The sequence below is a fragment of the Lutjanus erythropterus genome, chromosome 16, assembly GCF_056507025.1.
Source record: "Lutjanus erythropterus isolate fLutEry1 chromosome 16, fLutEry1.hap2, whole genome shotgun sequence".
Lineage (NCBI taxonomy): Eukaryota > Metazoa > Chordata > Actinopteri > Lutjaniformes > Lutjanidae > Lutjanus > Lutjanus erythropterus.
Window position 1 is genome coordinate 2,188,930 of NC_139332.1, and position 16,520 is coordinate 2,205,449.

The 16,520-nt window shown below is 35.3% G+C and overlaps 1 protein-coding gene across 1 annotated transcript; it reads left to right on the forward strand.

Annotated features, from left to right (window-relative positions):
• The first annotated feature begins 6,968 nt into the window (after positions 1-6,968).
• agr2 (anterior gradient 2) lies at positions 6,969-13,310 on the forward strand. Its single transcript, XM_084739387.1, has 8 exons — positions 6,969-7,048; positions 7,820-7,941; positions 8,042-8,105; positions 8,184-8,236; positions 8,388-8,464; positions 11,180-11,243; positions 12,902-12,985; positions 13,077-13,310. Exons 2-8 carry the CDS (start codon positions 7,833-7,835, stop codon positions 13,124-13,126), a joined length of 501 nt encoding a protein of 166 aa, XP_084595513.1. The 5' UTR covers positions 6,969-7,048; positions 7,820-7,832; the 3' UTR covers positions 13,127-13,310.
• Positions 13,311-16,520: the final 3,210 nt, after the last annotated feature.

The following is a 16,520-nucleotide window of genomic DNA, read 5'->3' on the forward strand; positions in this document are numbered from 1 at the left end:
TTTATTTTGTTATATATATATATATATATATTTATATTACCTATATATTTGATTATTAATTAGGATGCTGGGATGGTGGGGTGTTTTTGTACTTTTGTGAAGTAACTACTGTAGGGGACAAACTGATAAATAAAGAGTATTAAAAAAAAGAAAAACACCTTGTTATAACATTTATAACATTTCCTTATAACATCACACTGATGCATTTTTCTTTTTCTGGTGAGGCACAAACATGCTTCCATAACATACACTTGTACAACGTCTATATCATTCACATTTTTTTGCCATCCATGCTAACACACCAAACATTAGATTTACTCAGTTTTGCTTAATAGACACACAACAAGATGCCTAATATTGCTGTTTGACATAACAGCCCAAAGGCCTTTACGTCTTTTATTTTCTGACTCTGGGAGAGAGGGAAAAAAGTAAAAAAAAAATCCTTTCACTGAGCCTCCCCTCAAACTGTTTGAATCCCCTTGTGGAGGTTCGTCCTGCACCTGAGGACCTCTGTGATAAAATAATCCTTCTGTTGACATGTTCCCCACCAGCTTAGCTCCCTCATCAAGGACCTTTCAGCAATGGTGATTTCCCTTTCCCTTTTGCTTTTTGCTTCTTTTTTTTTTGCGCAAAGGAATGTTGAGGTGATTGATTCAAATAAGAGAAGTTGTTTTAAGTGAGTAAAGAAGTGATGAAAAGTGATCTGAGCTGAAGCAGTGAAAGCAGTGAAGAGGTGTGTTAGTTAACGCAACGTGTATTTCTCAGCTTTATCTCAGCTACGTTCAGGTGTTCATAAGCTGCTGCTTTGTGCTTGACTTTAAACCAGGAAGTTGCATCCTATTTGAGTGGGCTGGCCAATAGCAGTGTGTGTGTGTGTGTGTGTGTGTGTGTGTGTGTGTGTGTATAGAGTGAGCGTCAGATCCGTGTTATCAGGGCAGGGCTGAGTGCAGCTGGTGAATGTTAAGTGTTAATAGGAGTGGCCTTTAACCCTGCCCTGTAGTTCAAATATTGACCATATCCGTGTGCCAACATGCAGTGACGGAGATGAGGAGGCACAGAGCGAGGCGTGCAGAGAGAGCAGCGGGGGGTTAAGGACACCTCAGCACTAACCTGCTCCTACATCCTGGTTACAGGCAACACCACAACACACAACATGTAAAGCAATTATTTATTCAGTAAGCTGAGGTATTTGGTTTGTTGAGCTCTTTACTCTGACCCCACAAAAACTGTGAGCCAACAGCTTCACAGAGAAATAAAAGTGGAATAAAATGAAATCAACAGTCAACAAAATATGATGAACAACATACAACAATAATACAACACATATAAGATCTGAGACCAGGGATACTCAACTTGTAGCCCACAGACCAAATCTGACTTAGAGCTTGAGATCTGTGCCTGAACCTGACGGGACCCTCCGGGAGCCAGCGGGTTCAGGTCAGGGTGGGCTGTATTTCTCACACATTTCATGGGCTTGCATCAGGTTTGGGCTATATTATTATAGCAATAATGATAACAATAATTATAATAATTATTATTGTTATTATTATCAGTAATAGTAGTATTTCTTTTCCCCAATTTTGTCATTGCCAATTCAAATTCTCCCCATGTATTGTCTCTGTCACTGAAAACTCCTACTGTTTGGTACACAGAGAGAAGGTTGTTTAAAAAAATGTTGGGCTGTAAACGGGTTCAGGCTGAAATATGTTTGGGTCGGGTTAAGGCAGAATTTTATCTGGCTTTTCAGACCTGATTAACATTCTAATCTGGCCCCCAGTAGGGTGCTGTGTGGGTCTCAGATCAGTTTTGATTAACAATGTCAATAAATTGATCATTTAATGAATTTCCGCACCCCGGTTCCCCCATAACCTCCACCCATACATACATACATGCATACAGCTGACCCGAGGGCAACAAACGTGGAAAATGGAAAATGAAAACAGGCAATTCAATGAAAAATGTAAAGATGAAGTTGCCTTTATTTTGCCACTTCATATCAGCCTTCAACCACTGTTTCATTTGCCAAATGACAAAGCTGCTCAAAGCAGGCAGAAGAAACATGACAAGTTGGTTTGCCAGTATTAACACAAGGCCAACAGATTTGAAATTTGACCAATCATTGTTGCTTTCTGCAAGTTCTACCAATCATAGCAGTCCTAATAGCAGAGTATTTATTTTGTTTTATTTGGTCTACTGACCACAACACCTTTGATTCAAGATTGTTATTGGTATTTATCCATGTAAGCAATTTTTTAAAATTATAATTTTGTTCTGTTTTGATTGAATTTGAGCTCCACAAAGATTTTGTTTCTTTGCACGTCTTCATTCACAAATAAAACATTTTGTTAGAATTTTTGTAATCCTGAGCCTTCATGGGAAAGTTTCTTTGAACATTCAGAACAGAGTGTGGTTTTATTCTATCTGCAACAAGTTGCCTTTGATTTAAAACTTATGATACAAAAAAAACAACTTTTGTTTTGCAATTTTCTCTTTGTCCCACAATTTCAATGCAAAAAAATGGATTGAAGACAAACATCATTCATTCATTCATTGCAAAAAAAGGCCTAAAAACATTGCAGCACACATTGCAATTTTTTCAAAAAGCTGCTGTGAAATCAGTCATTTTAGGCTAAAAAGCCAAACATCATCTTAAAAACACTTTTTATTAAATATATACATATATAAAAAAGCTGCAGTGAAGAATGACCCGCTCTAATGAATGATTAACCCCTAATCAAATTTTATAGAGTTCCTAATGATTAGTTAATGATTAGTTCATGAAAAAATGAGTAACAATTCAGGAATGTCTTAATAACTGATGAATTGTTAATAAGTACTTCCCTAATAATTGCTAATGGAGGACTGTATAGTAGATAATGATGAGTCAGTAGAGAACAGAGTGGGAGATCATATAATGAACGTTAGGTAAGAGTTCATGAATATCTGTGATCTGATCATACTGAACACTTTCTTTATGACTGGTTCCTAAACTGGTTGGTGAAGGGCATGGAAATAGTAACACTCATTAATTATTAATTACTCAAACATTACTAACTCTTGTTGTGTCCCATAAAGTGAAGAGATACATAATACTACATAGTAGTTAATAAGTAGTCCCTTATCACTTAATGGTTACTTACTCTTTTTGTGTCACCTAAAGTAAAGTCATACATAGTACTCCATAGTTAATAAATAGTTCCTTATTATTTAAGGATTATTTACTTGTTTATGTTCCCTAAAGTAAAGTGATTCATGAGTAGTTACTAAGTACTCCATAACTACTTCATTACTGCCTAATGATTACTTACTTCTTCTGTAGTAACTAATCATTAACTAATCATTAACTAGTCATTAACTAATCATTAGCAACCATATCAAATTTGTTAAGGAGTTAATCATTATTTATTTTTTGTGTACCTTATTATTTCCTAAAGTATTTCTAAATCTGATCTTACAGGCACATGAGTAGTTACTATGGTATGGATTACAAATTATAAGTGTTTTATCCACTGAATTATATGTACATAAATCTACAAATATAGCACAGCAAAATACAGTTAATAGTATTAAATGTACATCATATTCATTTTAGGAACTGAGTTCATAAAGGACCATCCATCCATACATACATCCATACATACATACATCCATACATACATCCATCCACCCATACATCCATACATACATACATCCATCCATACATACATACATACATACATACATCCATACATACATACATACATACATACATACATACATCCATCCATCCATACATACATACATACATACATACATCCATACATACATACATACATACATACATACATACATACATCCATACATACATCCATACATACATACATACATCCATACATACATACATCCATCCACCCATACATACATACATACATACATACATACATACATACATACATACATACATCCATACATACATACATACATACATACATACATCCATCCATACATACATACATACATACATACATACATACATACATCCATACATACATACATACATACATCCATACATACATACATACATACATACATACATCCATCCATACATACATACATACATACATACATACATACATACATACATACATCCATCCATCCATCCATACATACATACATACATACATACATACATACATACATCCATACATACATACATACATACATACATACATACATCCATACATACATCCATACATACATACATACATCCATACATACATACATCCATCCACCCATACATACATACATACATACATACATACATACATACATACATACATACATACATACATACATATTGCTAGTAAAACTGAAATGCAAATGACTGGCCTGTGCAGAAATATAACAGTCATTGTTCATTGTTTGTGATCTACACTGAGACAACAGAGTGACTGTTAGACAGCAGGACACACAGTGTCAATAAAGAGCCTCTAACCCCTGTTAGCTCTCACTCACTTCACTTATCTCACTTACACTTCCTGTAAGCTGCTGAAGTCAAAGTGTCTCATTGATGTGCAGAATGTGACAGGGCTGTCCTGTCTGAGTGGCACGGCTCCCAACAGGAATCAAACTGTGTCAAAGTTAACTTGGCATGAGAATTCTGCCTTCTTAAGTTTCCTTAAAGTTACAGCCATTTCATACAGACCCATTTAAACAGAAGTCAGAAGTAAGACTAAGTTTTGCTATTTTAACTAAAAACACAAATCTGGCTTATTTATATGGAGTCATAAGAGTGCCATGAAAAAGAATAAATCTGTAAAAGAATAAGAATGTAGAATGTATGAATGTAGAAAGAGGAATAAGTGAAATAAATGAATAAATAAATAATAAAATATAAATATTTTGAAAATGAAATGAAAATGTTTTAAAATAAATAAATGAGTGGTCAGATTGTGCACACATGATTCATGATTCAGGAAATATGTGAATGAATGAATATCCATCCATCCAATTTCTGTAACCGCTTATTCCTGAAGGGTCGCGGGCTGCTGGAGTCTATCTCAGCTGACATTGGGTGAGAGGTGGGGTTCACCCTGGACAAGTCACCAGTTCATCACAGGACTGACACATAGAGACAGACAACCACTCACACTCACATTCACACCTACAGGCAATTTAGAGTCACCAATTAATTTCCACACAGAAAGGTCCTGCCCCAGCCAGCTGGGGGATGCAAACTCAGGACCTTCTTGCTGTGAGACGGCAGTGCTAACCACTGCACCACTGTGCCACGCTGAATGAATGAATGAATAAATGAATGAATGAATAAATAAATAAATAAATGCATAGATAAATAAATATTATCATAAAAATATTATTACAAGATAATGATTTTATAATTTATAATAAGATTAATATATTTTTAAATATATAAAATAAATAGATACAGAAATGAATAAACAATAAAATTTGAATATCAATTAAATGCTTATAATTATATAATATATTTGACATTTTGTTGTTTGTCTTCCACATTTATTTATTCTTTTATTTATTTGTCTTCATATTTACACATTTTACTTATTTGTTCATGTATTTATTTCACATTCAATTTCCAATATTTATTTATTCATTCATTCATTCTTTTATCTGTCATGTTGTATTTCTTTTGTATTGTATTTCTTATTCTTTTACAGATTGTTTCGTTTTATGGCACTCCTATGACTCCTATGAAAACAAAAAAAGCTGATTAAAATTCACAACATAAGTCAAAATATTCATATTCTGCTTTAATATCATTGTGTTGTCGTTGTGTTTGGTTCCATGTCTTGCAGCAGCAGTTTCCAGGCTAAGGTTGTCTGTGTTGTGGACGGTTAGAACAGTAGCTGCTCCAGGGTGCAGTAAAAGGACTGATTCAGAGGCTCGGGGGCAGATTGGTTGTCAGGAGGCCCAGACCGGCTGAGACTGAACAAAGCCGTCATTGATGGCAGCAGGTCACACTGAGCTCTGCTGCAGGACACAGGACACTGAGATGCTTCAAGATAACAGCTCACAATGTTCACAGCATGATGCACCTTCACATGTGAATTTCTTCATGTCCGTTAACGCCCAGGGATGCAGGGCAGTTTAAGGTGCTTTCACTTTTCAGACATCACCATTGTTCATCTTCAGGACTGAATCACTGTTGACTTTGTAGGAAACTCTCAGTCAGTTGCACCTTTGTGTCCTGAGCCAATCACATAAAGACCAATCATCATCCAGCCTCTGATTGCGCTCTCAGTTCTGTGCTGACCTGTCCTTGGATCTGAGCCATAAACATCCATCTCACCTTTGAAACACATGATCCTGTGTACAAAATATGAATATAACTCATTATTAATTGTCAAGCACAGTGTATTGATTCTATAAATGATTAATAAGAGAATTAAAACCCAGTCATGGACATACAAAAAGCTAGTGAAACTGTGTCCTCTGAGCGGGACAAAAGCCGTCCTTTCACGTGTGCAGACGACTGAATGCCAAATCCCTTAAACTATTTACATAATTTAAGATTGCGCTGCTTACTGGCGAACGCACATTTATGATGGTATATTACATATAATATAGTCTGTAACACACTAGTCTTCTGATACATTCGGCATATAGAACTCTTACTATCATGCTATTTAAAGAGAAAAATAAAAATCTGTTTCCCACTCCATCCTGCACTGATTCATTCTAAAGAGAAAGGATTGGGCTCAACAAAAGTTTGAAGTTTTATTAATAAGGATGGATGCATCTCGGTTCAGGGGTTCATTCTCAAATGATTACACCCTCATGATCATTCATTTCTATGTTTTTGACAATCCACACATAAACCTCAAATGAAGCATTTTACAAGTTTGGTTTGCTGTCTGGAAGAAGTTTGAGTCACTGTTACTTTAAGGCCCGTGTGTGTGGGGGTGGGGTGGGGAGGAGGGCGGGGTGCAGGGGAACAGTTGCTTAAATACAGGACAGGTGAGAGTGGACAGGTACAGCAGATCCTGGAGCTGCGGTCCACCTACATTCTCACCTGACCAGTCGGGAACAGGTAAGTTACACTTCACTGACTTACACTTCAGTAGGCTCTATTAGAAATAAATCTGAAGGTTTAAATATGTAAAAAGTAGGCTAACTTATCTTTAAATAAGTATCTAAAAAGAACGTCATGTTACTTTTCATTTGCAAGAATGAGGTGACTAATAATTATTTAACTGATGATAAAAACCTAATAGATAACAAAATACAATGGGACATTAAAGTAAAGTGTTTGAAACAGTCTGCAGTTTGCACTCTTTGATTTGTATATATATATTTGTAGCATATTAAACTTGAATTAAAAAAGTTGAACCATATATAAAATGCTGCCTTTGAAACTAAAAGATACAAAAGATTAAAAACAATTTGCATTATGTTCTGTTAAATGAAAAATTCAAGTAGGTACACATCAGACAACATATATACTGATAATACTACAGACTGATGTACCTGTGATAGGACAATATAATACAATATATCAGCCCACTGATATATCTGTCTGGCTCTCTTTATAAATAACTTGTGGGCATGAATAAGAAATAAGGTCAACTTTATTGATCCCACATTGAGAAATTCTTTTGTTACAGCAACTCAAAGTAAATCCACATAAAAATCTATATACACTACACACACCTTTCATTTATATAGCAGATATAGATATGAAGTTAAGTTAAGGTTTCTTCCATTCCTGACTGATGGGATGCCAGTTTGTTATGTCTTTGTTCTCACTGTTTGAACTTTGGACGATGGTGAAGTTTTTGTGGTTTTGCTCCTCATCTTGCAGTAAACCTACAAAGATGATCAAAGCGGTGTTGTCGGCCCTCTTGGTCCTGGTGGCTGTGACCTCCACCTTTGGGAAATACATCCCCAAGAGCGGCAAGAGGGTCCCTCAGACTCTGTCCAGAGGTCTGTGAGCATCACCTGCAGTTCAGACACTGAAGAGTGATAAATATTGAGATCAATCAGAGTCTGTCATTGATGTTTAACGGTGTCCACGTATGTCCAGGTTGGGGTGATCAGCTGATCTGGGCTCAGACGTACGAGGAGGCCCTCTACTGGTCCAGGAAAAAGTAAGAAACAGTTCTGACTGATTGCGACATCAAAATGTTAGTTTAACGCTGACATTAATGTTCTTCTTTGTGTTTCAGCAACAAGCCTCTGATGGTCCTCTTTCACCTGGAGGACTGTCCACACAGCAAGGGTAAGACTATCACCTCGCTGCTGACTTACTCAGTTACTCATGCAGAGAAAAAGTGCTGAATGAAGAGCCAAACCTGTTTGCAGAGTCATGTGTTTGCTCATGTATGACGTCACCTCACACATCCTGGACTGACTAACTGTCTCCCCTGCAGGACTGAAGAAGGTGTTTGCTGATGACGTCGAGCTCCAGAGGACTCTGGATGAGGACTTCGTTGTTCTCAATCTGGTGGTATGTTACAGCTCTTTTCACATCACGTTACCTGCCTAATCAGTGTGTTTTAAAGGTTGACCAGAGGGTTTTATAATGCATTATAACCAGTGGTGGAAAGAGTACAAGTAAAAGTACAGACTTGAGAATCTACTCAAAAAATTACAAGCACCCAAAAAAACGTTTTAATTACAACCATTTGAGTATTTCTGATGAGTTACTTCCACCACTGATTATAAAACCCCAACTTATCAGTTCAGTCCAACCAATAGTGAAAATAAAACTGTATTTTGTCTTTTTTTTTACTTTGAATTTATCATATAGATTTTATAACTTTTTTTTTTTTTTTTTTACGTTTTGTGATTCTCTGTATTTGTGCATCTTATGCAGTAATCACTTATTATCAGGGTTGGGAGGGTGACTTTAAAAATGTATTCCAATACAGAAACTAATTACTTGTTAAAACTGTAGTCAGTAAGGTAATCCAAGTTTCACAATATTAAGGTAATATAATTTGAATATTCTCTATTACTTTTGGATTAATTATTAAATTGAATTTATTACTGTAACAAGTGTTTTCATTATAAATTAATCTGCCAATCATTTTCTCAATTTAGTGATCAGTTGTTTGGTCCATAAAATGTCAGAAAATTATGAAAAAAGTCCAAGATGACATCTTGTTTTGTCCACAACTCAAAGATATTCAGTTTACTGTCAGAGATGGAAAGCGACCAGAAATATTCACATTTAAGAAACTGAATCAGAGAATTTGGACTTTTTTCTTTCTTAAAAAATGTCTCAAAAGGATTCATTGATTATCAAAATTAGATGAATTTAATAGTCCATTAGTAACAAATGAATTGTTGCAGCTGTGTTTTATGTTGGTTATTAGGTTTATTACTTTGTCCAACTGTTCCTTCCTTTGTTTTGCACAACTTACTGATTGACTGAAAATATTCATATTTAAGAAGCTGGAATCAGAGATTTTTTTTTTGGTTGTGTCATTAAATGACTCAAAACAGTTAATCTGTATTCATCTTATCTATTTTCGAAACTAAAAAGCTTTAAAAGAACCGTGTGTCACACCAAAGTACAGCTCTGAGGTTTTATTCTTCAGCTTCTTCAGTTTTATGCTTTCAAATGTTACACGTAATCTAAAAATGTTCAGTTCAGTTCATGTTGAAGCTTTGGAAATAACTTTCTCAGTTATTGTTTGGTGAGAGTTTGACAGTCAACACAAGCAAACAAGCTTCCAACTGTCACCACTAAATATTATTATTAAGAGTACAGTCTATATGAAAAGAGTCCTGCCATAACTTCTGTTATGATTTGAGCTTTATAAATAAAACTGACTTCACATTGTTTTTCCAATGCTTTTAAACTGTGATTGTTACACAGCAGAAGATTATTATGATTACCTTAATATAAAATATGAAAAAACATTTACTTAGTGTTTTTAGGGTTACAACTAATGATTATTTTCATTATCAAACAATAAGTCGATTATTTTTTTAAATTAATTAATAGATTAGCTGTTTGATCCATGAAATGCCAGAAAATAGTGACAAATGTCACTTAAAGTCCAGTTTGTGTACAGCAGGGTGTAGAATTTGTTCAGGACATGTCCACAGCGATATCCAGACACCACTGAACTGTCCTTGTCAATGATTTTGTCTGTAGTGATACAAGTACTGGTAGTGGATGGATGGATGGTCAATAAGAACTTTTTTCTTTTATTATTAGTTTTTACTTTTTTTAAAATTAAGAAACAAGTCATGAGAACAATTTAAAGGCATGCTAATTACAGTAAAAGTAGAACACTATTAAGCAGAAAACAGACATGGCAGCAATAAAAGAAGAGCAAATCACAGTTGAAAAAGACGAGAAGCAAACAGCACAACAACAACACAAGCAAGGTCAACAACAATGAACAAATGCAAGCAAGGAGAGATGATAGAGAGAGAGAGAGAGAGAGAGAGAGAGAGAGAGGGTAGCCTCACAAAATTAGACATCAGCAAAGATGCCGACAGATCAACAGCAGACACAGATCTATTATATTGTAATTCATTCTCATGTTTGCTGCTCACAGTGATCTGAGCCAGCAGCTCCTCTGTCCTTCCTCTCTTCTTGCACTGGACACATGCGGGCATGCAGTGAGAGTCAATTGCTATGGTTACAGGGACACTCTGTCTCTGTAGCTCTGAAACTTTGCCACAATACAGAAGAACAGGGAGGGTCACTCCAAACATATATTTGATACAGTTAAAAATGTAGTCAGTAACATAATCCAGGTGTCACAATATTAAAGTAATGGAACTTGATTACTTTCGATACTTTTGGATTACCTCAGTATGAAATACGGTGAAAATGTTATAGTGTTTTCAAGGCTGCAACTAACAATTACTTTCATCATCAAATAATCGGTTGACATTTTCTCAATTAATTGATCAGTTGTTTGGTTCATAACATGTGGTGAAAAATGTTTCTCAAAGATGACGTCCTCAAATGTCTTGTTTTGTCCACAACTCAAAGATATTCAGTTTACTGTCAGAGAGGAGGAAAGAAACCAGAAAATATTCACATTTAAGAAGCTCAAATCTGAGAATTTAGACTTTTTTTTCGGAATAATGTATAGAAGAGGTTTTCATGCCTTTAAAAACACAGATGCTCTGTTGATGTTGTGGTTCACACTGTGATATGTTTGACGATAAAGTGTTCCTTGTTTCTCTCTTACAGTATGAGACCACAGACAAACATCTCTCTCCTGATGGACAGTACGTTCCCAGAATCCTTTTTGTGGGTAAGAGCTGTACCCTATCAACACATCCTCTTCATACATTATCTTCTAAATGCGCCTTCAGTGTTTCCTGTTGGAACAAACAGACCTACTGCATCATCTGGTTTGATACAGTGTTGTTCAGGGTTAAAGTTTCAGTTTTCACACACACAGTCTCAGCTGCAAATGTGTGACTGGTGGACATTTTAACCTTCATAATGACATCAATAGGTTAGTTATGTGCTTCCTTTCGCACCAATGTCAGAGTATCTGCTGTGTCAACACTACTGCTACCATAGAATTTTCCTCCAGGCGATCAATAAAGCCTTATCTTAACAGTTCATTGTTTTACAGTATATTAATGGTGTTGACATTATATTATCCAGTGAAGGAATAATTACTGTAGGTAGATCCTTTACTGAAGTAAAGAGAGCAATACTGCAATATAAAAATACTAAACTGCAAGTAAGAGTCTTGCTTTGAAGTTTTCATTAAAGTAAAAGTACATACATTTTACTAGCAAAATATACTTAAAGATACTTAGGTATCAAAATACAAATACAGTTAATGCAGGAAAAGCCCTCTGTAAGTGTTTAATGTGTAAAGTAACATGTAAATAACATTTTGCTGTTGTAGATGGTTGAGGTGAAAAGTATTTTAACTAATGTGTAACAGTGTATCACACTTCACATGTTTTGTATATAAAATCTTAATGTGTGAAGTAACTGGTAACTGTACCTGTCAAAGAAATGTAGTGATCTGTGGTTCCCTCTTAACTGCAATAGATTACAAGTATGAAATAACATAAAATAGAAGTAGGCCATTCAGGTAAGGCACAAGTACCTCAAAACTGTACTTAAACATAGTACTGGAGTAAGTGTACTTAATGAGTAAATCAAAATTTGTCCAATCAAACATACATAATATGTACACGCCTTTATGCAGTAACTAATCATATGTATCTAAAACAGGGATGGAAATACAAATTTAAATTAAATTTCTGCTGAACAGCGGCTACTGTGGCCATGAAGCAGTAACTACAGAATAGGTGACGACTCAGTAATGTCACTAACCAGCATTAACTCCTGGTTGGACCACAACAAGACACACTGTAGCAGCAAACCCTCTGAGTGAAGTGAAGTGAAGTGAAGAAGGGTTTGTTTTATTGTGTGTGTGCATTCATCAAATTAACATTTGTAATAGAAACGTGTTATTTCTTTAGTGCAGCTTTACATTTACATAGTTAATTTTATATTTACTGTAATTATGTTTATATTTACAGCAGATATGTTTATATAATGTTTTATATATATATTTTTTATCTTTGCACTGTCTTAGTCTCATGACATGGACATGGTTTCACATGTGCACTTTCTGTAGTCCTGTGCAGGTTCATATATGTTTATGTAATCTTAGTCAGTTGTGTGTAGCCACATGTGTTGTTCTGTGTAGCACCATGGTCCTGGAGGAACATCATGTGGTGTCTCTGTGTACTGGGTGTATATGGCTGAAATGGGAGTAATAGTCTACAGTATCAGCATCACCTTTATTTTCTAGAACCCACCATGTATAAAGACATCGACTTGTTGACATCAGTGCCCAGATATCACAGTTCAGCTTCAGTGAACTACAGTAGCAGCAGAATTAGAGGTTTTACTCAACTACCAACAATGTCTCCACAGACCCCTCAATGACAGTGAGAGCCGACATCAACGGCCGCTACTCCAACCGCCTGTATGCCTACGAACCAGATGACATCAAACTCTGTAAGTAACACACAGTGACTTCCACACACATCTGTCTTCTGCCAGCAGTGACACACACACACTGATCCAGTGTCTCCTGTCTGTCCCTCAGTGCTCAACAACATGAAGAAGGCCAAGAAGCTCCTCAAGTCTGAGCTGTGAGCACGAGGACAACACTCACACTCGACCTGTGACCCTCGTGCAGAGATGACTGTCAGCACAGTTTACACATGGAAACTAAGCACTGGAACGTTTCTTCTCTTCACCTCCACTTGATTCTTACCTTTGTTATTATTGCTGTACATCCACAATGTCTTTTGAATAAATATGTAACTGTTCATACGTACCAGACAGATAATTGGCTTTTTTATTTTCATGCAGATAAAAGTATAAAACTCAAAAACAAGGTATTTCAAGGTGAAAGTGTTAATTTGGTCTCCACTTTTTCCTCGGGACCAACTTTTTAAAAATAACAAACCATCACATTACTTTGTGCATGAATGAAAGTTCCTGACTATTTTTTTTACTGCCATTTCCACATCACCTGATATTATCTGGACCAGGGTTTGAATTCCACAGTGGCTTTCGGGGGACCCCTATTTTCCAGTGCACACACTTAGAAAACATGTGCATGTATGGAAGTGTGCAGTTTCAGGGCTATTGCAAAAAACATTCTACTATTACTACTATAGACAGCTAATACTGTCATTACAATCTGGACACATTGAAAACATACACATTAAAACTTTACAAATGAGAATAAATTCATATAAACTCACTCTCGTCAGGAAAACAATACAGGACATTTTATCCTCCTTTATTTGAAAAGTGCTATAAAAATGTGATTGATTGATTCATAAATGAGATGAGAAAATAAGTGCATTTAGATGGAGCCTCTTGGTTTTTCTTCTTATTAGTCAAAAATTACAAACATTTTAACCACTTGATAAAAGATGTACTGCAGATATAAATATTGAACTTGGAGAATGTCGTCCATAGTCTTTTATTAAATAAATAAAATCCCACAAGACCCACCTGTGGGTCTCAGACCCAGTTTTTGGGAATCACTGATTTAGACAGATATTAAAAGACCGGATAAAAGTACACAAATACTTTTTTAGCCTCCGTACAGAGCAGAGATCCTATTTTGAAGGAAGCATTGAGAGACAGAGTGAGTTCTCGCTGAGGACTGTGAGGGATCTCTATTCCCTCAGTAAGGCCTGCAGGGTATATTAGTCCCCTGCATGTATAAGGTTGCCAGTGATTTAATTGGCTCACCTGACTAATGTATTTGCTAAAGTTTTGAAAGTTTGTTGATAATTAACATACTTTTAAAACAACTGTGGTATTCACAGATACCCTAACCCCTCCAAATGTTATCGCTATTGCTTTATCAAGCCTAAAAAACGGAATAACAGCAGCAAAAGAAATGGTTGTAATGAAATGGAAATGTCTGTCAACATCCATCACTGGCTATGATCATTTTACAAAGCTCTTTCTTTAGAATTACGTGTTTAGTTTATTTGATTTATGAAAAAAACAGTGTGCAATGACATTGATCACTTAGAAATGAAAACATTGTTGCACCAGATTTAGAAGATTTCCATAGTCTCATATACAACAAGTAGACGACAATAAATAAATGTAAACTGCAGTAGAGACTACAGTAAATGCAGGTACACACAGCACAGCACAGAATACAAATACAGTATGAAATACACAATAACTACCTCATAAAGTGGTCAGGTTACCAGTGCAGATGCCTGCACACTGTATGATCTAAAATGAAATATGAAATATGGAATATGGAATATAGGAAGATGGCTCATGAAGGCTGAGGCAACAGATGATCTCTTTCGCAGGGTTGTAAGGGTAACTTTAAATATGTATTCTGATACAGTTACTAATTACCTGTTAAAAACTGTAGTCAGTAACCCCACCCAGGGATCACAATATTAAACTAATGTAACTTGATTACTTTCTGTTACTTTTGGATTACCTCGATATAAAATATGGTGAAATTATTTAGCCTAATGTAGTGTTTTTAGTACTGCAACTAATGATTATTTTCATCATTGATTAGTTGGTCCATTATTTTCTCAATTAAACACTTCGATGTTTGGTCCATACAATATACAAAAAATGTGAAAAAAGTTGATCAATGTCCAAGAAGACATCCTCAAATGTCTTGTTTTGTCAACAACTCAAACCAGAAAATATCCACTTTTAAGAAGCTGAAATCAGAGAATTTAGACTTTTTTTTTTTTTAATGACTCAAAACGATAAATTGATTAATTAATCTTGTAATTATTTTGTCACTTGAAAAATAGTTCCAAACATTTGGAGCACACAGATGTGCATCGTCTGTGTGCTCCACATGTCTAAACTTATTTTTCAAGTCTTTTCTGTAATCATTATTTTCATTATGGATTCATCTCTTGACCATTTTCTCCAGTAATTGATTAGTTGTTTGGTCCATAAAATGTCAGAAAACAGTGAGACTTATTGATCAGTATAAGTCCAAGATGACGTCTTCAAATCTCAATAACACAGAAGCTGAAAATGTACTTATTAGAAAATGACTCAACGCCATTTAATTGATAATCAAAATAGATGCAGATTAATTTAATTGTCATTGCAGCTGTAAGTGTTTTATATTGGTTGTTATGAACTGGCAGCTGTGTGCGCACTGTGAATGGTAGGATATCATTCTTTATTTTAAAATTATAATGTTACTAATAATCCACATTTTTGCTAAATGTATCTGTAATCTGATTCCATGTAGTCCATTACTCCCCAAGCCTGATCTTTAATGATGAAAAAAGTAAAATCATAACTACAGTTCCAGTGTATTGATTATGGATGTGAACATCATGTATATGAGATATATGCCAATGTGAATGTGTCTATATATACTTCTCCATTTTATTATCATGTTGATTCATTTATTTATTCTATGAATTATTATTTGTTGCAACACTTTCATATGAATTGTTACCTAAAAGGAAAAACAACAAAAACTTGGTTACAAAAAAGCTGTCAGACTGCATTCTACAACTGGTCTGTCAGGATTATTATCAAGAGGATCACAGTTAACTATTAAACAGCAGAGTCCTGTGCTGCACTCAGCCTGTATTATTATAATAACCACACTATTCACTATATACTGCACCATTCATTCTCATAAACCTGAGAAGTGGTCATTTCAGGGATTTTGTGTGTTTTTCTGAAAGCTGCAGTATTACTTTGTGGTAAATAATATGAAAGTGTAAGCTCTGCTACTGAATGAAGGACAAAGGGTGAGGATTCAGGTCAGGACCAGGTCTTTTCTGTGTGTAATGCTTTGGACTTTGGTTGTGTTCAGGTTTGGTTATTTTCACATGTGAGGAACTGTCTCTCTGTCTCAAAGTGACGGAGCCAGTCTGTTGCATTTCATCAATGAAATACTTTTACAATAAAATAAATGTGTTTACAAATGAATTTATTATATTTTAAATAATAGGCAACAGACAATAATTAGAGGACCAATAAAAAGAATCTAAAAATGAAATATTAG